The sequence below is a fragment of the Anoplophora glabripennis genome, unplaced genomic scaffold (genome assembly GCF_000390285.2).
Source record: "Anoplophora glabripennis isolate ALB-LARVAE unplaced genomic scaffold, Agla_2.0 scaffold37, whole genome shotgun sequence".
Classification (NCBI taxonomy): domain Eukaryota; kingdom Metazoa; phylum Arthropoda; class Insecta; order Coleoptera; family Cerambycidae; genus Anoplophora; species Anoplophora glabripennis.
In genome coordinates this window covers 14,982-37,051 of record NW_019416243.1, presented here as the reverse complement: position 1 = coordinate 37,051, position 22,070 = coordinate 14,982, and the positions used below count along the sequence as shown (strand labels likewise).

The 22,070-nt window shown below is 31.3% G+C and overlaps 1 protein-coding gene across 1 annotated transcript; it reads right to left on the bottom strand.

Annotated features, from left to right (window-relative positions):
* Positions 1–8,127: 8,127 nt before the first annotated feature.
* Positions 8,128–21,248, bottom strand: LOC108913404. Its single transcript, XM_018718954.2, has 3 exons — positions 20,841–21,248; positions 20,739–20,757; positions 8,128–8,493 (listed from the first exon to the last, which is right to left on the bottom strand). The coding sequence occupies exons 1-3, from the start codon at positions 21,003–21,005 to the stop codon at positions 8,357–8,359; spliced, it is 321 nt and encodes a 106-aa protein (XP_018574470.1). The 5' UTR covers positions 21,006–21,248; the 3' UTR covers positions 8,128–8,356.
* Positions 21,249–22,070: the final 822 nt, after the last annotated feature.

The window sequence follows — 22,070 nt, the reverse complement described above, 5'->3', positions numbered from 1 at the left end:
TAATTTTGGCGAGAATTAAAAAGTAGTGATGTTTCATATAAAATGAGGAAGCATAATGGCATCACCACTAAACTAAATGCCATATTCTTATACAAAAAATTATATTTTAATTATACAGTAAAGAAATTTAGTAACTTTTGTATAAAACATTTTTCTATTGTGCTCAGTAATGAAATTAGAAATCATTCTCAGATTGTTGTGCCACACTGATTTCTAACAGACTACCCAGTAAACCCTATTTCATTACTGATTTTTTTTCTGTAAGTCCGTTGGATAGACAATTTGAAAACAAAAAGCAGAATCTTAAGAATTGGTATTGTCTCACATTATCTTAAATTCAGTTGAGTGTGTTGTGTTTTAAATTTCTTAGTTCTGTAGATACCCATAGGGTCGATAAAATATACATTGTCTCTGTAAAATACGTAAATAAAGTAAGATCAGACATTCCTTGGTTTAAAATAAATAGTTTAGATCAGTTCACCTATGCAGGGGTGGTCTGTAATTGTATGTTGCACAGCGTATGACAGTAATAAGCATAATAAACTGTTATAATATTCTTAATGAAACTTTTGGTCAGTTAACGGAAGTATGGCCAAGTAGTTTTAAAATAAAATTTAAAATTCTTGGTATTTCTGAAACAGTTTACAATAAAAACTTTAAAAAAGTGTCGATTCGAGACATAATTTAGTGGTGTTACCATAAAAAAAATCAGTGACAACTTAGTAGACCTTAAATATTGCATTACAAATTGTTGACAGAAGAGCATTTTTGATCAAGACTTGCATTAAAGACATATGAAAATGTTGTGGCGATAATCAGCAATGTATGTCATTTTCTTATGGATTTTAGTAGTTATTACACCCAAATAAAAATGTATACCAATTAAGAAGCATCTAGCTCAAATTGTTTTTGTGTACCTATATGAAAAAATATTGTTTCGTGATGCTACAAAGCTTACCTATATTCACTTATTTTGATCCAAGAAATCTCTGGTCATGCGTACACATATTTTACAGACATCCACATTGACACATGTTCTTGTGCCCAAACCGTACAAATTCAAATTTTATAACCAAGTTCTTGTAAAATAAAAATGAAACAACTATAATTTAAATTGTACGTAACAGATTAGTTAATTTTTACACTTTAGTCATTCAGTTTTCAAAATATAGAGTATTTTCTTGGTTTAAAAATGTTAATATAAAATATAATATAAAATTATAAAAATTAAAATCTCTGAGAGATTGTCTTTTCTTAGTAGGTATTTGTAATAATATAGATAATAGTTAATAACATATTGAACTTTCTACAAGCAAACTTAAAGTATTTAATATACATATTGTTCTGGAAAATATTGGAAAATTCACCCAATTGTAGCACAAATATTGGTAACTACTAGTTGTATGAAAATTCTATATTTACAGCAATTATTTTTTCAATTTTGAAAGTATTAGGTACACACAGTTTGTAAATTTTCTCAAACAATATACAGCTATGGAAGTAAAAAGTTTCAGCTAAATTGGTTCTGGTTCTTCATAAAATAAGATTTTATTAGATTTGATTGATAACATTGTTTTAGGTAGGAAACCTTTTTTTCTTGACAACTGTATGGAAGTTTGGCACAACATAGTTGCCTCTATTTGTGCTATAAGAGTTTGAATTTTCTTAAAAATATTGTCTCCATATAAGTGAATAAGATTTTTACTCGATGGTATGTATAAATTAATCGGAAAGTATATATAGACGATCTGCTTATATTAACCAAAAGACTAGAAGAATACATTTTAGCTTCATATTTCACAGTTTTAAAGACAACTTTTATTTTGAATAAATACACTCTAAAAACATAATTAAGGCAAGCTCATAATAGAACAATAATCGAACACTCTGGTTTACTAAATGTTTTTGCCAAAAATTAAGCATAGCATTATATAATTATGACATAACATAATTGCGCTACTGTGGTTTGTCTTGATGTAATAAGTATTATTAAGCTGTCGTATATACTTAAAATCACAAAATATATGTAGTTAATAAAGAACACATTTCAACTTAGATTATTTTAAACACCTTTAGATCTTAAGAAGGGAAGCTCCATCAGAGTCGGACATTAAAGACTTCCATTAGCTTTAAGGAAGACAAAGAATAATTTTTCAATTCAGTTTTCAATAATAACGTAAAGTAGGTATTTTTTTAAATATTTTCATCTAGAATTATCTGTGTTTATTGTCTCTATATATTTTTTAAATGTTTCAAAAATAAAAAACCTTCAAAGATCATACAGGGTGTCTCAATATTCCGTGTGTATAGACTACCACATATTCTTGAAGTTAACATAAGATACTCGTGATTTAACTAAACTCTAAAACTGTTTTCGTTGATTTAAATTAAATGTAATACGCTAATACCTACTTATGTATAAATACAACTTTTTGACACAGTAGTAATTAAAATAGTTGCAGTTACAAGAATTGAAATAATACCCCTAAGCAAATATAGGTAGGTAAGTACTCCTATTTCTTTTGCAGGTAACTTTACAACTTCAGTTTAAGAACTAAACCATTAATGTGAGAACTTTGGCTTTACTATCTTGTAAGTTTGTATTTGTATTGGTTTCGCGTAGTTAATTATAATATTTATGTCGATGATAAAAATGGAATTATGTTCAGAACTTGTAATGGTTTACTTCTTCAGGAAAATTATTGGAAAAGATAACCATTTTCAGCAGTATCACACTAATTTGAAATTTTCCTAATGCTCTAAATTATGAACTACAGTTTTTCGACGAACTTATAATTTTTTTTAAATACTTAATTTCACAAAAGGTTGTACCCAACAAAAGGTGAAATAGCGTCTCGGTGATCATAAAAATTTGAATTTGATAAAGTTACATTGACAGATAATTAGGATATTTTTTTGACAATGTGTTTCTAAAAGTGGTAGTCATTTGCAATAATTTTCGTGAAATTATGAGATTATAAGACTCTGAATACCATAAAATAATACAGTTTTTAATTTCAAATCAAATGTGCAGAAAAGTATTTGTGACAACTAATAAAATAATAATTACGTGAAAACCATAAATACAAAAAAAAATATGTAAGAGAAGAGACTTAAAACAAGCAACTGTCTTTCCTATAAAATAAAATACAATAGCTTACAAAACAAAATCTAAAGTTGTGCGGCACCCACAAAAAATGTGAGCCAATTTCTTTAATAGTGGACGTACTGCGTAAATGTGACAACTATACACTAGATATTAGCAAAGAAAGAATTTGAGTGTTATATACATGGTGTTTCTGAAATAAGTGCGTTCCTTTAAAAGGGCAGGATAATGAGCAACTTTTATTAAACTACTGATGTTCTAAATGCTTTTGTTTTCGAAAAAATGAATTAAGAAAATTAACCGTAAATGTAAGCCGACCCTGCGCATATTGTGTATTAGTGTAGTTTGTGTAGTGTATTAGAGATGTTTTAAAATCTTATGAGCTTTGACCTTCATATGCGCAGAAGCATAATTCCGACCGTTGCCTAAATTATTCTACGTCCTAAAAACATTACACCTATTATTCACAGTCTCACTCCAGCTCTAGCGTAAACAAGCCTTTGATCTGATTACAAATATCATAATAAAATGCCTTATTCTTTATTATTTTAATTTAAACAATAAAAATATATATAACGAACGTTCGCCAGTTGACTTTATTGATGCCCGAGCGCCATAGTTCATGTCTACTTGTAATGAGTCAATGTTTTCACAACGTGCTTATTAGAAGAATTATGGGGATACGCCACGCCTTTCGCGCATTTCGCGGCTCATGAGATATTAAAATACCTCTACTCCCGACATTGGTATCTAACAGTACCTACCTACCGTATGGCGTATACTATGGGAACAATAACACAGTCCCACGAAAAAAAAAGTTGAGAATGTCAGAGACTAGACCCACCTATCCTTATGTATTTTGACGCGCTGAAACCGAATCCGGAGTCAAAATTGCTCCATCACCCTCCAGTTTTTTTTTTTAAATCGCGAAAAACTACCCCAAAAACACGGAAAATCTTCAAATTCTCGCTTGGCAACGGGTCCGAAAGTTGAGATAAACGTGAGAACCAGCACAATAAGACTATTTTATATGTATTTTGACGAGCTAAAACCGAATCCGGAGCCAAAATTGTTCCATCACCCTCCAATTTTTTTTAAATTGCGAAAATCATCCCAAAGACGCGGAAAATCTTCAAATTCTCGCTTGAGCACAGGTCCAAAGGTTGAGATAAACGTGGGAACCAGCACAATTAAGACTATTTTATATGTATTTTGACGAGCTAAAACCGAATCCGGAGCTAAAATTGCTCTATCACCCTCCAGTTTTTTTTTAAAACGCGAAAATCATCCCAAAAATACGGAAAATTGCGTGTTATTGTCTCGGATCTTAACATTCTCTTTTTTTTATCGTAGTGTAGTGGATACCTTTTTCTTTTTCTGCTATCTGGCTCGGATTCACTTTTAAGCATCCAACAAAATTTTGCCATCATATTAACATCCCATCGTCCTTGGTATCGGCGTTCCATTTCCTTAATGTCTTAAATAAAGATGACTTATGCTACATTTATGGTAAATTTGAATTTTCTAAACAGGGATTGTATTTGAGGATTCGGTTTTAGCTCGTCAAAATACATATAAAATAGTCTAATAGTGCTGGTTTTCACGTTTATCTCAACCTTCGGACCCGTGCTCAAGTGAGGATTTGAAGATATTCCGTGTTTTTCGGGTAGTTTTTCGCGATTTAAAAAAAAAAACTGGAGGGTGATGGAGCAATTTTGACTCCGGAGTTAATTTCAGCGCGTCAAAATACATAAGGATAGGTGGGCCTAGTCTCTAGTATTTTCAACTTTTTTTTTGTGGGTCTGTGTAATTATTACACCTATATTTCAGGCATTAAATAAAAATGATTTTCAACCCCGTGTGGAATTTTGCCAGTGGTTTCGACATCAAACAGCTCACGATCCAGATTTCACAAGCAAGGTGCTTTTTGCGGATGAATGTTGTTTTACTGGAGACGGCATACTAAATTTTCACAACATTCACTATTTCTTTTTAATCACAGAAATAGTCCAGCAACGGTTGTCAGTGAATGTGTGGTGTGTTGTTTATGGTGACAGAATTTTGACCGTTGTTTGGAAGCCTCTTTATTAGCACATGAAAACAACTTTGAACAATTTTTGTAGAGTATATCGTCTATTGGTGAGTACTTAATTCGTTAATTCGCTTAATTTTTGTGTTATTTTTAAACGAGATTTTAATAAACTTCAGCATTTTCGAACACAAAATTTAAATCGTCAAACCGGTACAGCTGGCTGCCGTACCAGGGATGGCTTCAAATTTGTTTAAATCTTAACATGATTTTTTTTCAATTTAAAACGTAATGTTTTAGACCATCAGTTGCTTAATAAAAGTTGGTTATTTTCGTGCCCTCTATTACCCTTTCCAAGGAAAGCACTTATTTCAGAAATACCCTGTAGAAAAAAACCTAAAATTTGTTGCACATTTTGACGCCCTCTAACGGCTAAACAAAGCAACATAATTAAATCGTTTTATTTTGATCCCAAAGGATCTGTGGTAGTTCCCTGTTTTGCACAGAATATTGGAACCCTGTATTGTAATTATTAACACCCTGATCATCCGACCCTGATATTGGTGGAAGATTTAATTTGAAAAGTTGAGCTTACTCTAAATTTTGTTTTACGGTGGACAGAAAAATAATCGTCAAAGTCAAGGTGCACATTAATCGAAGAGCGAGGATGGCCGGTAATTCTACAACATACAAATTACTTATACCACTTTATTCTAATTAACACATTAGATAACGACATTCAAAAGGATAGTTAGATTTTTGTTAAAAAAAAAGTTTCAATCGCGGATGGCAGTGCATAGGTACATTTTATACAATTACATATTTGTGCCACAATTATTACCTACAGGCAAGGTACTGTATATTTTGTGCATCCGTTAGGCATTTTATCTAACAGAAGATGTACTTGAAACTATTAGATTACCTACTTAAATATTCAGTATTTTATAAAACTTCAGTTTTGTTACTTCTTATTTAATAATATAATTTACAAATATAAATCAAATTATTTTCTTTCACACTCAATGATTGAAACCAAAATTAACATCACAAATCAAATATATGTATATGTAATAATATGTATAACATTAATTTTATAGCCCCAATAATAGCTTCCTTTGTTTTATGCATGATATATACAGGGTGATTCAGAACTTATCCAAAAAAAAAATTCTGGATGTACAGAGGACCCTTACAAATACAATTTTATAAAGAAAAAATCAAAAAGGGCAGTTCGAAAATGATTTAAAAATACACTTCTGCACGGCACTGGAAACTGGCCCACTGTAAAACCTGACCTCGCACAATGCGACCGGCATGGCGGTGTGATAAAAACGGACAAAAACTTTCGCAAGGAAAGAAATATGTAAATAGAATTTTATCGCACCTATTTTATATCGGCAAATTCAACTGCTTTTGCCTTTATTAATTAATAAAATTAATTTGTGTTTTTAAATAATAAAATCATTTGACATACCCGATGTTACAACAACTGTTCAATATTTTATCCACCAATGTGTAAACACATTTGGGTCCCTTGTACACAGTTTCTACGAACTAACACAAATGTTGTCTTGTTTCACCATAACACAAATGCTTCACCATAAATTATCCATTTTTGACACTAACTACCCATTTTTGACACTAACTATTAAAAACCTATTGTAAACACCACAGTTAACAGGTAAATATCGCAACGACGATTGCAAAATCCGAATTCAGCATTCGGAGTCGCTGACGCCACGTGGCGAATGACGCTAGAGACTACAGTTGTCCAGCTATGTAGTGGTTGAATGTACTATAACTTCAATTTTTTTTTTCTCGGAAATTATAAGGAATTTACAAAATTTTTTTTACGATATTCATTCCATTTCTCATGCGGCATCTATTCCCAAATTTTTTTGGATAAGTTGTGAACCACCCTGTATAATTACGTATTTTCACATTCCTTTGATATTATATACTTTCTATTTAGCTATAGCTTATTTATTCTACAATAAACTATGTCAGTTACTCCCAAGTTGTCTTCACATTGCATACTTACAGTAAGACCCGCCTTTTTAAACAAGAACAAGGCTGTATTATTTTTATTAGATTAGCACCAGACCACAATTTTTATATTATTATTGGATTAGAACTTCGAGCATTTTGGTGTAGAATGTAGGGCATAAAGAACTTTATTTTGTGTAAAGTTTCAATTCTCCTGATCAAGGTTTAATTTGACATATTTTTCAATTTAGTCTAAAGACCGATATTGTCACCTTTGCAACTTAAAATGAGTATGCCAGTATGACATTCTTAATTAAAACAGTAAACCAACCAGATAAATTTCATTAATGTGCTATAGGGAGGCAACTAAACAAAAATTAATAAATTGCACCGAAACAATTCGTTAGCGTGGAAAAAGTAGCATTTTCTATTTATATACTTCTTTCGTTGATGAAGTTGTCTCACTCGTCACATTTTTAGTGAAAAATGTTTCACTCATCAAAGAAACAGTAGGTATGTTCATAACCAACAATTTATGAAAACAAATTTCACATAGATATTCAGAAAGCCGTAACAATTTCTTAAAAAATTTCTATTAAAAAATTGTTACACGAGGAATGCTGAAACAGTGATGTAACTACTTTTTTATAGTAAGTGCAATTTTGCTCATTCCTTTGTTTTAAAAAAATATATATTAGGTCTTGATCCAAATTTCTATTATGTATTGTCACCGCTCAATTTATATAATTCTTTGTAATCTACATTCCAACACCGCAATATCAGTTAATCATTAATAAATAATATATTCTTATTGTATAGAATAAAAAGTGCCTAGTATCAAATTCTCTCAAAATGCAGGTAGAAATTTTTCGAGAATAATTAAGTACATATTATCATACAATCAATATATAGGTACTTACAGGATTGTTTATATAATCGCCGGAAATTACCTTAATCTTTTAATTCAATTTTCACCTGACGTCTATCTGGTGATAAATCAAGCCTGACTTGTAAGTCACATGATACATTACACTGTTTACCATTTAGTATTAAAAATATTGAATGGATTAACGAAATATTCATAAACAGAAATATTTAAAACCATTTAACTATAGGTACTAGGTACATATCTATCTATTTTTGCTCAGGCCTTCTACTGCGTAATACGATGATATGTTTTCTGTCTCCAAAAATCTATCTATCCATTTTTGTAGAAACCTTTTCAACCAATTTTATTAATTGTTATTCCTAGTGATCAAAGTGGTTCGAACGGTATTTGTGCAGTTGCATATTGTTGTAAATATCCTGGTAGCGAATGTGCGGGCAGAAGTACGAGCTCGGCTGGACCAGGCCCCAATTCGTTTAGATCCATCTGCAACACACAAAATTATTCCATATAGTATTTAAGTAAACTAAAGTCAAAAAAACTTTTTTTCACACTTGTTTCTCATTTTATTATAAAATTTTGGTTTGCTGGTACATGTCCTTTAAGGAAGCTGTGCAATTGGCAAGGATAATCGGCAAAACGACGGGTCACTACCGCTAATATTACCGCTACAAAAAAAAGAGATCATTAATAGAAATGTTTTTCCAACCACTGTCTACCCAGTCGGTTTGAAATATTGAAAACCGCTCTCTAGAAGGATGCCTTGATCTTAGGGTCAAAACATGAATCGATTTGGGAATTCTGACTTTATTATTTGCGTATTTAAATAAAACAGCTATTATATTTCAGTAACGAAGGAGGGCCAGACCGGCAAGCAAATCCTACACTACGGTTCTGATTTTGAATTCTACTTTGTTTTATATAAATTATTCCGGTGGAATTATTTTTCACAGTGTGGCAATCATTCTACAAGATGCCCCAGCTATGTCAGTAACGAGTAAATAAAAGTAGGTACCTAACTAGAATGTGAAAAATAAATGTACTGATTTGAAAAAAAGGAAGCAGATTTATTTTTCAAAATTCGTAAGACAAGGATCTAACTAATTCAGTGGCGGCTCGTCAAGTGACGCAAGTGACGCTCCACTTCACCTAAAATTTCCGTTTGGTTGTGCAATTTAAAATTATTTTTAATTTTATATAAATTTTATAATTTAGGTATAATTCTATATCAAAAATGTATTGTGTTTGTTTGTTTAATACGCAGAAATAAACAGAATAGTAGCGCAGTGAACGCCTTCTAAAAAAAAAACACTGCCTTCGTTGAGCGCAAACATCAACCTCGTACATACCATACAACGTATAGTGTACGCAAGTGACGCAGATCGAAATCAGTCTGTATTTTTCATTTCTCTTTGTAACGTTGTTTACGTCGGTTGTCATGGCAACGAGGCGGCCAACATGGGAGTAAACTACTGCGTGGGAATATGAGTGACGCGGATATTGAAACAGCATTGTCATCGCCCATGGTATTCAAACTATGTTCCGCGGAACCCTGGGGTTCCGCACAACCTCTCTGCGGGTTCCGCGACTCTGTCAAAAATTTAAAATTTTATTATTGATAATTGGGTGATTATACAGTAAATGTATTTTCGGTGTCCATAAAGAAAAATTAATCAATTTAATATAGTATTAATTATTTCACAAGTTGGCAATATTTATGTATCTGTAATGATAAGGTCCAGAAGATATTTTTATTTTTTAAGATTTATAGGCACCAGGGGAAAATGTATGGTCAGAGGAGTGACACTATGCACAGAGTAGTGACAAATTTCCAGTCTCTCTTCTCTCCTTTGTTTTTTTTTTATGACGTTCATCACGATATTTGGCTTATGTTTATCATAAGCAACTAACTAAAACATGTAAAATACAGTGTTAAAATATTAACTATCAAGTTACATTTTTTGTCATTCCACTGGATTACATGTGTTTCCCCTGGCGTACAAACTGCCAGAGGAGTAACGCCAGAGAAGTGACGCCAGAGAAGTGACAAAATCGCACATATCCTCGAATTACAATTAAACGTGTACTTGTTACTACAATTAAAAGTTATTCATGACTCCTAGTCACAATTAATATTGTTTTTAATCAATGCAAAATTATGTAATGATAAATTATAAAAATATATGTATTCCAGGGGAAATACTTCAGCTACTGGCCCAAGCAAGCTCTACTAGTCCAAAAGCTAGCGATGAATCACTCTCTATAATTTCAACCGCGGACTATAGTGAATATTTGTTTTGTATAATAATTGTAGAAATTTTTCTATGTACGATCCAGTATGTATTTTATTCTGTATGCCGTGTTTAATTGTGGATGTAAAGTCGGGAGTGTGAAATAAGGTGACGCCAGGCTGTCGTAACCACAAAACTTCATTAGAACATATATGTACGGTATGCGTTCACAGAAGTCCACAAGCTTAACTAATATTTATATTTTTTATAAAATCTAAATGAAAATCCTTCTCACGAACGTCAGTTTTTCGATAATATTGCAAATGCAACTAAAAATTTCCAGATTCATTTAAAGCTGTTTGACCTTGAAATTTTGAATTTTTTATTATTTTTTTCTTTTTAGACAATCAGTGAATATGCTTCACATATTCTCAATGTCACGAGCCGCCACTGAACTAATTTAGGGTTTTACAGAGTAGAAACATTTTACCACTATATTATGATAATTAACCATCATCTATGAATGATCTAACATTAATTCCATTTCGATGTCGGAAGTAAAAAAAAACAATAATTAAATAAAAAAAGTCAATCTAACAGAAACTAATGTAATAAGATTTAACGCTGCAAATAAAAATGTCAATGACCATTACATTACCTATAATGGATTCATTCGATTCTATACATAAAATGTAATGGAGAATTTTATAAGCTAGTTAAGACTAGTGCGGCCTAACCACTTGGAATTTATCACAGTGATATGAAAAGTCAAGCAACGCTGATCGTGATTTGACCATCCAGGGAAGGCTCGCGATGCTCGTCCACCTTCTAGTGGCCTGTATGTCGGTTATTCACAGAAGCCATACCAATTTAGGCGAAGTATGTATAGGAAGATTTAAAAATTAAAAATAAATATTTACTTGATAAGTATTAAAAATGAGTTACATCCACCACTTCATATTAAGACTTGTGAGAGTGCGTAAACACCTATGAAACGCTTTTAGTGACCAATAGGTAGATCATAACGAACCATTTTATGGATAACTAGGTCACCTGACCTAAATCTATCTAAAAACATTTGCTAAGAATAAATAACACAGAATTGTAATCAGGTTCGTAACAATGTTGGAATATTATCACGTGCATCAGGAAAACATTTATAGAATGAAAAATGTACGGAGACCCCGTTTTGATCACTTGTCCACTTGAGACATACTGAAGTGATATTTTCCAATTATTATTTTTAATTTTTAACGCCTTTGTCTTAAGTTATGATCAATCCGTCAAAGAATCAAAGATTTTTGGACTTGGTAAAATTAAATATAAGTACTTCAGTCGAGTTAGATCGTAAAACCTGAAAAAAATATTGGCAGACATTTTATTACACTTTATGACGGGAAAGGGTATGTATTTAGAATCATAATATCAAAAAAGTAACTGGAAAGAAGCGACGCTAAGTTGGTAAATTGCATCACCGCCCTAGGTGCACGCGAGATTGTTTAACAGAATTTGAAACGTTCAAGTCAAAAACCTAGCGCGCGACGAGAGCGACATTCACGCGTATGCGCGGACCTGGAGCTCTTCCCACGTGCAGGCCGTTCATTAACGTTAACTTTTACTGCTGCTAGCGCGTTTATTGCATATTGCATGAACAATCAATCTAAAACTTTCTGAAAATAAAAGTTTAACCCTATCTTTAATTATCCATAAAATCCCGGTCTGATATGTCCAACAGTTATTAACAATTAATGTTATAAAAAAAAAGCAAAACAAAGAGACGTAGGTGATTTATCTTTTTTTTTTAAAATTACCCTAAAAATAATGGTCTATTTAATGTAATTAGAGCGAATTCTCGAACGGCTTTTGTTTGACCCGGGGACAATTTGTTTATAACGCTGTTTTGCATGTCGTACTTTGTTAGTTATAAAGGTCTGCTTACTTTCAACTTTTTGAAATTTTTCTTTTTCGATGCGTTTCTTTGGATCAATTAGAACCGATATCTACTATATTAACTTCTAAAATTAACGTTTAGTAATTAAACAATTAGTTGCAAAATAATGAAATTAATTAACAAATAACTGGAGCAACAATTTCATGGTCAATCGAATCGGCCTTTAGCACTCATGTTGGTCTTTGGATTGACCGTCTGTTCCATAAATTTCATCAATATCCATCGCTTTTTGCAATAATGCGCAATTTTCGAAAACTGATTTGGTGACATATGACTTTGGTACCTTAAACAGTAGAAAAAGTGAAAAAACAGGTAAATTTGCCACTTATTTGCAATTTGCCAACTTAGCGTCACTTAAAAGTGTAATAAAATGTCTACTAAAAATTTGTTCACGTTCAAACTTTAATTCGGCTGGAGTAATAAACTAAATACACGAAACAATAAAAGAAATATTCTATACAGGATGTTCCTAAATAAGTGTCGCATCGGAAAACTGTAAATTCCTCTTGAAAAAAGAGACATTGTTTTCCTCTTCCATTTTTCTTTCCGGGTTTTCGTGTTCGAGATACACGGTGTCAAAATTTTAATTTTTTTTTAAATTTTTTGCCAATATCTTAGGAACCGTTTGAACTACAGGACTGAGTTTTTGTACATGCATTACCACTATTAATATCTACTTTTTCGCACTTTTCTCGAATTCATTGAACGTGCCAGTGGTGGAGATTTTAAGGTATCGTCAGGGTTCCCCCCCCCCCTAACTTTTACGCCACTGGACAAATTGACATGTGACAGTAAATTCTGAAGCGCCAATGAATTTTACACAAAAAGAGTTCTCTTGGTTCATTGCTCTAAAGTCAACAGTTTTTAAGAAAAATTACTTTTTATGAAGAAAAACAAACATTTTACTAACGTTTCGAAAATCTTTTGTGATTCAAAAGATAGGTAGTAATATTTAACAATTTTAACGAAATTTAACAACATTTGCTACAAGTAGCTATTAATAGTGGTAATGCATGTACAAAAACTCAGTCCTGTAGTTCAAACGGTTCCTAAGATATTGGCAAAAACCTGAAAAAAAATGTTGACACCGTGTATCTCAAAAACGAAAACCCGGAGAGAAAAATGGAAGAGGAAAAGAATGTCTCTTTTTTCAAGAGGAATTTACAGTTTTCCGTTGCGACACTTATTTAGGAACACCCTGTATGTTGCTGCCCATTTCAAAAACCAATTTGTCTGGGAAACTGTTTATTTCCTCGAAATAAATGCACAGTACCTTTTTAAAGAAAAATCTTCAAAGTATCCAAAAATAATATTAGCTCGTTAATATGACATCCGAGAAAATTTTGAAAAAATGTGCAATTGGCTTAGTCCGATTTCAGATACCTTGTAATAATAAAAAGACCGGTTTTAATATTAAATCATGGATCTTGTAATCCATAATTGTGGTTTCAAACTTAGAACTCAAAACAGAAAACTCTACGTACAATTTGGGGCTTGATATTTGCGTATTTGGATATATCCAATTGCTTCTTGTAACAAAAGTAATAAAGAACAAAATGTCGCTTTTTAGATAAAAAAAACTATTTTAAAAACCTGTGTGTGGTAAAAGACTTTCCCTAGTCTTAATATGGAAAACTTATACTTAGAAGTTGAATTTCTACTAAACACGAGGTATATCCACAAAGTAAGAACACAATTTTTTAAAAATCGGAACGGCAGTACATATATGAAAAAGTTACATATTCCGAAAGGTTTTCATCGTAGTCGCCTTCAACCCCAATGCATTTCGTGAGCGGGGGGATGAGCCTTTTGATACTTTAGTCAAAAAAATATTCCGCCGCCTCTTGGACCCATTGTTTCACGGATCTAATCATCGGTAGAAAACCTTTATCTAAGTATAAACACCTTCAGAGAAGAGAAAAGATGAAAATCAGAAGATCAGGGTTGTAAGCGAGATAGTTGATGATGTTCCAATCGAATGTATCGATCGAAGACTTGCTTTGTGGCGTTGGCTCTATGGGGAAGTGCATTGTCATGCAATAAGCACACTCTCCTCGTTAACACTCATGCAGAAGAGATTTGGAGATTTCTGGAAACACTGCGTTCATCTCGTCCAAAGTCAATCGACGGTCTCCACGAACCATTTCTTCGATGTTGTTCACCATCTCATCAGACACAATTGAGGGACGTCCTCTCCCGTGTCCACAAACAATCTTGATTTCGTTAAAAATCTGGAACGACGTCTTTCCCTTTGCAAGAAGAAACCGAGTTTACGCTCCTCACCTCGCAGCTGGTGGTATTTCAACACGCCACCACAACAACAGTTCTCAACTGAGGCAAATGAACGCGCGTTCTGCTCCCAACATCTTGGCCTTGAATGCAATATCGCCAACTTTGTCGAAAACAAAAACCACAGAGCATCAGAGTTTCAGTACTCTTACTTTGTGGATATACCTCGTATTATTTATATCGTACCTAATAATTTATTAACACAAAATAAAAACAATAATATTTACATTTACTATAATTAATATTTTATTATTAACGGGTTGTGTAAGTATTAGTAGCTAATACCATAGTATTTGTTTTTGTCTATAATAAATTTTCGCCAATTGGTATCGTAAACAATATTGACATTGCTAGGATATTATTACATTTCAGTCACACTCTAAATATATGTAATATCAAAGGTGTAGGTGATCGAGATATGAGTTCGTCAGATGCCCTTGACAAAAATGAAATGCATCTGTTAGCATTATATATGATTATTTCTATATTGATACTTGTAACTATGTATAAAACATAAAGAAATTTTTCAGTTAACTTTTTGGTAAATAATAAATAAATAAATTTCTCCTATTTTTTCAAGAAATTAATTATAATTTTAATTGCACATGACAAGGAATTCTGTTACGTTTTCTTTCCTTCCAATAATATTTTATCTATTATTATTTTAAAGTCCTTTTATTCCCTTCTACGAGAGATCGCGTGCATGCCAGTGATTTATTTTGGTAATATAAGTAGGTAATAAAAATTCAGTTTTATAACACAAAAAAAAATTGTAAACTCGAAGAATGGTAGGAATTTATAATATAATCCCGAGACAAGAATTTATATTTGTTAAAGTTAGATTCATGTCCTGAATAGCGGAAATATCTACTGCTAGTACTATTTAACATTAAGCCCTAAATATTTTAGTATACAGGGTGTATTTAAATGGAGGGGCACAAATAATACCAGAGATTCCTTGGGTGAAAATAAGTTCATTTAACCTAATATACCTATATCCCAAGTCGTATAATAAAAAAGATACAGGGTGTCAAAGTGAAAAATAAAAAATGGTTTTTCCTTAATAATTTCTATAATTTTAGTCAGAAATGTTTCAAATTTTCAACAGAGAGTCTTTTTAATGATGGGAAAAATAATATAATAATGATTTTTGAGTGTCGAGTACGAGGCGCCCTCTGCAGGCAACGTTATGCATTGAATATGTAGTAACTTTTTTGCCAACCCCCATATACAGCTTTCAGTAACAAAAAACGAAATACTGGACTTTTTTGAACAATAAAGGTACTCTTAGTGAAAATGGCTAAAGCCAACCGTTAAGGAGATATTTTTAATTTCATAAATTAGTGTTACGGATTTATACCTCCACGAATTCCAAGGTTCGAGTTGCTTAAATAAATAAAAAAATCGAATAGGTAAATGTCATTTGATAATACTCGTAAATTACAATTTTGAAGTGTTAGTTTAAAGTGTTAATTGATTTTAAACACTATTTACCTACGTCCTAGATATTAAATAGTTTTGGAATCAATTCCAAAACTATTTAATATAAAATAATACTTATGACGAGTAGGTATGTCGATATGTTGCAGGAAAATGGAAATTACTTCATATTATATCCATTAAAAAATCTTGTTTTCTTTTATTGTCAGCCAATTGTTTCTCTTAAATTATCTATTGACTGTTGTTAAGTGACTCTTGGTTTTAATTGTTTTGCTCTTTTTTTTAATAATTATTATTAAAGAACAATAAATAAGTATTTTGCAATATTTTTTTACCTGAACTGTTATTTCATATGAGATTTCTTTAATGCAGCGTTTAAATAATTTCACATGCACAAGAAAATGTGTTTTTTAATAAATACACCGAAAAACCAATTAAATAGAAATTATGCAACAAGTGTCTTCACACATGCTAAAATAATACTCAAAGAAAAGTAAAGTAAATTTAAAACAGTAAAAATAATGTTGTCTCAGTTGATTCCTGAGCCCTCCTTTGGTTTTAACTACAGATACACAACTAATAAGTACTGCAAGGCAATGCGGTCTGTATTAACAAAAGTATCTGTTTGTGCCTTGGTATTCGTGGAGGTATAAATCCTTAACACTAATTTATGAAATTAAAAATATCTCCTCAACAGTTGGCTTTACACATTTTCAATAAGTATACCTTTTTTGTTCAAAAAAGTCCAATATTTCCTATTTTGTTACTGAAAGCTGTATACGGGGGTTGGCAAAAAAGTTACTACATATTCAATGCATAACATTGCCTGCAGAGGGCGCCTCGCACTCGACACTCAAAAATCATTATTATATTATTTTTCCCATCATTAAAAAGCCTCTGTGTTGAAAATTTGAAACATTTCTGACTAAAATTAAAGAAATTATTAAGGAAAAACCATTTTTTATTTTTCATTTTGACACCCTCTATCTTTTTTATTGTGCGACTTGGGATATAGGTATGTTAGGTTAAATCGACTTATTTTCACCCAAGGAATCTCTGATATCATTTGTGCCCCTCCATTTAAATACACCCTGTATAAGGTTTAGGTACAATAATTTACCAGTGCATTGTACAACTAAAAAACGAGAACAAATCTATTTGATCTCATCAGGGGGATGTCATTAAATTTTCTTCTGGCTGTTTTGTACGTTGACATTTAGATTATTATTGGTCTGATGAAATTTAAAAATTTTAGACAATTTTACAACAAAGAGCTGGTCCCGTATCATTTCTATAGTTTAAAAATAAAAATGACTTAAAAATTATATACGTTACATACCACAAAAATATTTTTTATAAATTGTAATTTAAATTGAAAGTAAATAAATGAAAAACGAAAATATTGATTTTGAAATTTTGGTCAAAATTTGGTTAAATTATATATTAAATTGGAAACATTATATAAAAAAAGTTACGATATTAGTATACCATTAGCGTAGCGAACAAAAAAACACATGGAGAAAAATATTGCAGAAACCTAGTGCAATAAGATAAAACAAAAACATGTAAAATATAATAACTAAATTATGTTTTCCTTTCCCCAATTACATATTTCTTTATGTCAAATAAATTGTTGTCAATTGTTTTCAAAGCATTCGAGTATGAACTGCATGTTCACAAATTCCGTAATATTTATAATTTCACTGACTTTTAAGCTTAAAATGCATACTTCTTGTATATCGCTAAAATGCACAGTTCTTGAGGCAAACGAATTTCAATTTTCTGAGTCGTAAAGCGTTATCAATTATTCGTATACAGGCTGTTAAAAATTCGCTTCTCACTACAGGGATCTCGGAAACGGTAAGAGATATGACTAGCTTAAATAAAGGCAAAGTTGCGTAATCAGGAGTTCAATATTATGCCACTAAAAATCAAGACTAACATGATTAGTTTTCAAATTATTTGAAAAAAAACCGAAATTTTGGAAATCCGTTTTTGTTCATTTCAGCCTTGTTTGAGTTTATATTAAAAAAAGAAGACCACTTTCTCATGGCAACTTTTTGCCCTCTATCGAGTGGCATAATCAATTTGTATATGTAACGTTTCGTCTTTCCAGAACCATCATCAACTTCATTTTTTTAAATACTGACCTGGAAATTTTATTACATCTTTTGCAAGCCTTCATATCCCTCAATACTGTATTGCCCGAACCAGATTCAGACGTTTTGTCTCGAATAATTCATCTTCAATGTATCCGTCCAAATTTTTTTTTTGTTTAGATTTCTGTTTATTGAATTATCGTACACTCAAAATGTCGTTAGACTCTGTGAAATCCACCTAATTATTTAAACTATTACCATCAGCTGGTCATACATAACTCGATAAGTTGTTGCGTCAAAATTAAAACATTATTACAATTTTAATTTTATTATCACAAATTAATTCTTAAAAATGTATATGAACAACCAAAACTCCAAATGAATATTATATTTCCAAAAATTACAGTAAAATATTTCTGTTTTGGCAAATGTTAAAAATTAAGATAAGCGTAATATGATAGTAGATAATAGAAGGAAATATGAAACGTTACATATAAAAGTTGATTGTCAGTCGATAGAGGGCAAAAAGGTGCCATGAGAAAGTGTTCTTCTTTTTTCAATATCACCTCAAACAAGGGTAAAATGAAACAAAAACGGATTTCCAAAATTTCAGTTTTTTTCAAATATTTCGAAAACTAATCATGTTAGCCTTGATTTTTTAGAGGCATAATGTTGGTTTCCTGATTACGCAACTTTGCCCCCATTTAAGCTAGTTCGTATCTCTTACTGTTTCCGAGATCCCTGTAGTGAGAAGCAAATTTGTAACAGCCTGTATGTATATGTAGATTCAGCAAAAATATTGGGTTCCTAATTTCGATACTGCGATATTTATTTAACGGTACATGAACTCAATAAAAATTTCGTACCTATGTAAACTATTTAAAACGTAAGTCGTTATTTTTGAACACGTACTCCAGTCTATTTTACACAAAAATTTGATAGATAGCTAGGTAATCTCTACAGGTAATTAAAGATTTTTCAGTTCGTTGTAAAGATAAATAATGTCTGCATCAACATTGGAAAATTCGTTCCTATTTTAATAATCATGAAGATAGAAATTATTTTCGATTTATTCAACTATGTCAGAGGCTTTATTAAATTTAAAAATTAACTGCTCAAGTTGTTTTTCGAATAAAATGAGACATTTTTTCTTAGAAATATCAACCGAAATTAAATACACTTCTTCAATTTCTAAAATGTTCAGTGACGTCGAAATTGTCGGTATAATTACTCCAAGTTTCAACAATCTACGTAAACATTTTAAGAGATGTTAATGTTTTATTTTTTTTAATTTCAGCACTGTATCTCTAAAACGAAGTATTTATTATTCGACCTACGTTTATACATTTTTTTTTTATTTTGAGACATTCTGTATACAGGGTTTTCATATAACGTTCCACACCCTTTATATTTTTATATTTTTGTACTTAGAAGAAAAGAGCATTGGTAAAAGTTCTAGGAAATTTTCTTATGATCTCAAAGCTATATTTAGAAAAACAACTGAACCAATCATTTCGACAAAATAGCCTATATATTTTTCTTTAATAATATAATATGTGGCAAGTCCATTTCTATTAATAAAAGAGACATGGCCAAAATAATATAAAGACTTTATTGTTAGCATACTGTTTTAGCCATATCGTCCTTATTATTAAAGACAGATCTGTCCAATGTATATCATTATAACGTTAAGGAAGTACTTTATCCAAAGATTCAAAAATATACGGAGTGTTCTATAAAACAATTGTAAGTTTGGGTTGTATCTCCAAAACCTCCACAAAAAAAATTCATACAACTTTTACATATACAATTTTTTGTTAAATACGGAAGCAACAAAGACAAGAAGGGTAGATTGTTATGTAAATAACCCTATATAGGTACTATCAGATTATCTTAGCAGTATGCAGTGGTTTTAATGTAATAAAATGAGTTTCCAAGTGCCTAATGGTGCGGAAATTATTTTTCTTGAGAAAAATGTAACAAATTAAAATATTTTTTATTACCTGCAGAGAATACCTACCTAGTTATGTAGCACCATTTTATGTAAAATGGTCTGAAGTAAATGTAAAAATAAAGACTGTTCACATACTTACCACTAAATAATATTGCATTACTAAATTAGGAACATTTTCTTCAATTGTATCCAACTATGGAATACCAGCGTAATTAACGCAATTATGAGTGAATTATCTTATGTCATAAACTAGACAAAAACAAATAGAATGGCTCCAAGACATCGCATAATAGTAAATATTCAAATTGTGTCTCCGGAACATTAGTAAATTAATTTTCAATCAATAAACCTTTACATTCAGAAATAGTTCTTATAAATAAATCATATTACACATATGGCATGCATTATTTTCTTTAATTGAAATAAATAACATTATTGATGTCACAGGTACTCGCTAAACGTTTGATAATTATACAGTAAATATACTTGTCAAATGAAACCTTATCACATAATATAATGTTTTTAGCAGTTTGCTATAATAATTTAAAGCAAATAATAAAATATTTAAAATCGTTTATAATATTTATACAGTACCTATAAACATGTAATGTAAATAATATAAAACTTTGTTAAGGCTTTTGGTCACATTGACCCGAATATTTTAAAGTGCCCGCCGTCAAGAGTGTATTGATTTATTTACCAAAAATAGAAAAATACAAAATAACAACAATATGATAAAAGAAAAAGAAAAACAATTTCATACTCACTTTGTATCCCTAAGGCATCCTGAAAAGAAAAATAAATCCTCGTTAATTTAACATGATACACATAATTTTAGAATCTTGTTCACTTATTATTTTTGTTCTTACCAGTTTGCCTTTCTGCTTCCCATTTCGTCTTGCTACTTCTTTTTGTGCTTTATCGAATAACTCATTTAAAAATTCATTAACTTCTCTCATCTTATCGGGATCATTTTTGAACTGGGCTATCCTCAAGTCTAAAGACTGATTTAGTTCTAAATGCAAATCAGCCATCGTGTGTTTTAATGCTGATCTTATGTAGATAAGTAGTTAGGTATTGTCAAGTTACCGAGTACGTTTAACACATGTGACGCGTGTTTGTCGTAACAATAGATATTAAATATTTGTTTATCATATATGAATTAAATTCAACATCATTTAGCGTATACATACACACCTGCTCGATTCAGATGTATTTGAATTCGCCACTGTCTTGTTCACTTTCCGTTTGATGATGATCCTCGAGTTTCCCACTTGTCTCGGTCCCGCTTAGCCCTACTCTCGCCTCCGCAATCATATTTTGCCCAGGGCCGCCGTCGTACTGGCAAATTGGAGAATGCTGCTCTGCTTGGAAAATCGATTTCGCTGAAAGTGCTCGCAGGTAGGTAACTAGGTAGAGAGCGAACGGAACATTAATTTGGAGTTGCAAATAGTCTGTGACGAACAATTGCACTTATGTGATATTTATTTAATGCCTAGTCCAGATCTACAAACAATGCTCATATACAAATGTTTTCTAATTGGCCGCAAATAAAAGTTTAAAGGCAAAAGTAGTGTATTTTCTGAAGTGGACAACATCAGAAAATTCGGTTGCAGTATTTCAAAGAATATCTACATTGACAGAAATCGACTAATAAGAAAGTTTTGCTAAGTCAATTTGTATTATAATAATAATTTATCTTATTTGTTTTAAAATATCATATTCCAAACGTAATAAAAATTATTTTGCTAACACGATTTATTTCCTTTAGTCGATGCTTTACTAGAACAAGAGGATATCTTGTCGTGGTGAATAGATATATATTTTGAGTTGAGGCCTATCTATTAACGTTAAAAAATAATCTAAGTAAAATTATATTTCTTTAGCCCGTAGTAATCATAGTTAATACGCTGGCGCGAGAGTTACATAGTATATGGTCATTTTGTGTCCAACATTGCAATACGAAGGGTACCTTGTTAGTCTTTCATACAAGTGACAGATTAGTAATTTTTGTATCCACATAATTCTTCTAATAAGCATCTTGTGAAAACATTGACTCAGAATTAGACAACGTGCCTCATTACAACCAGAAATGAACT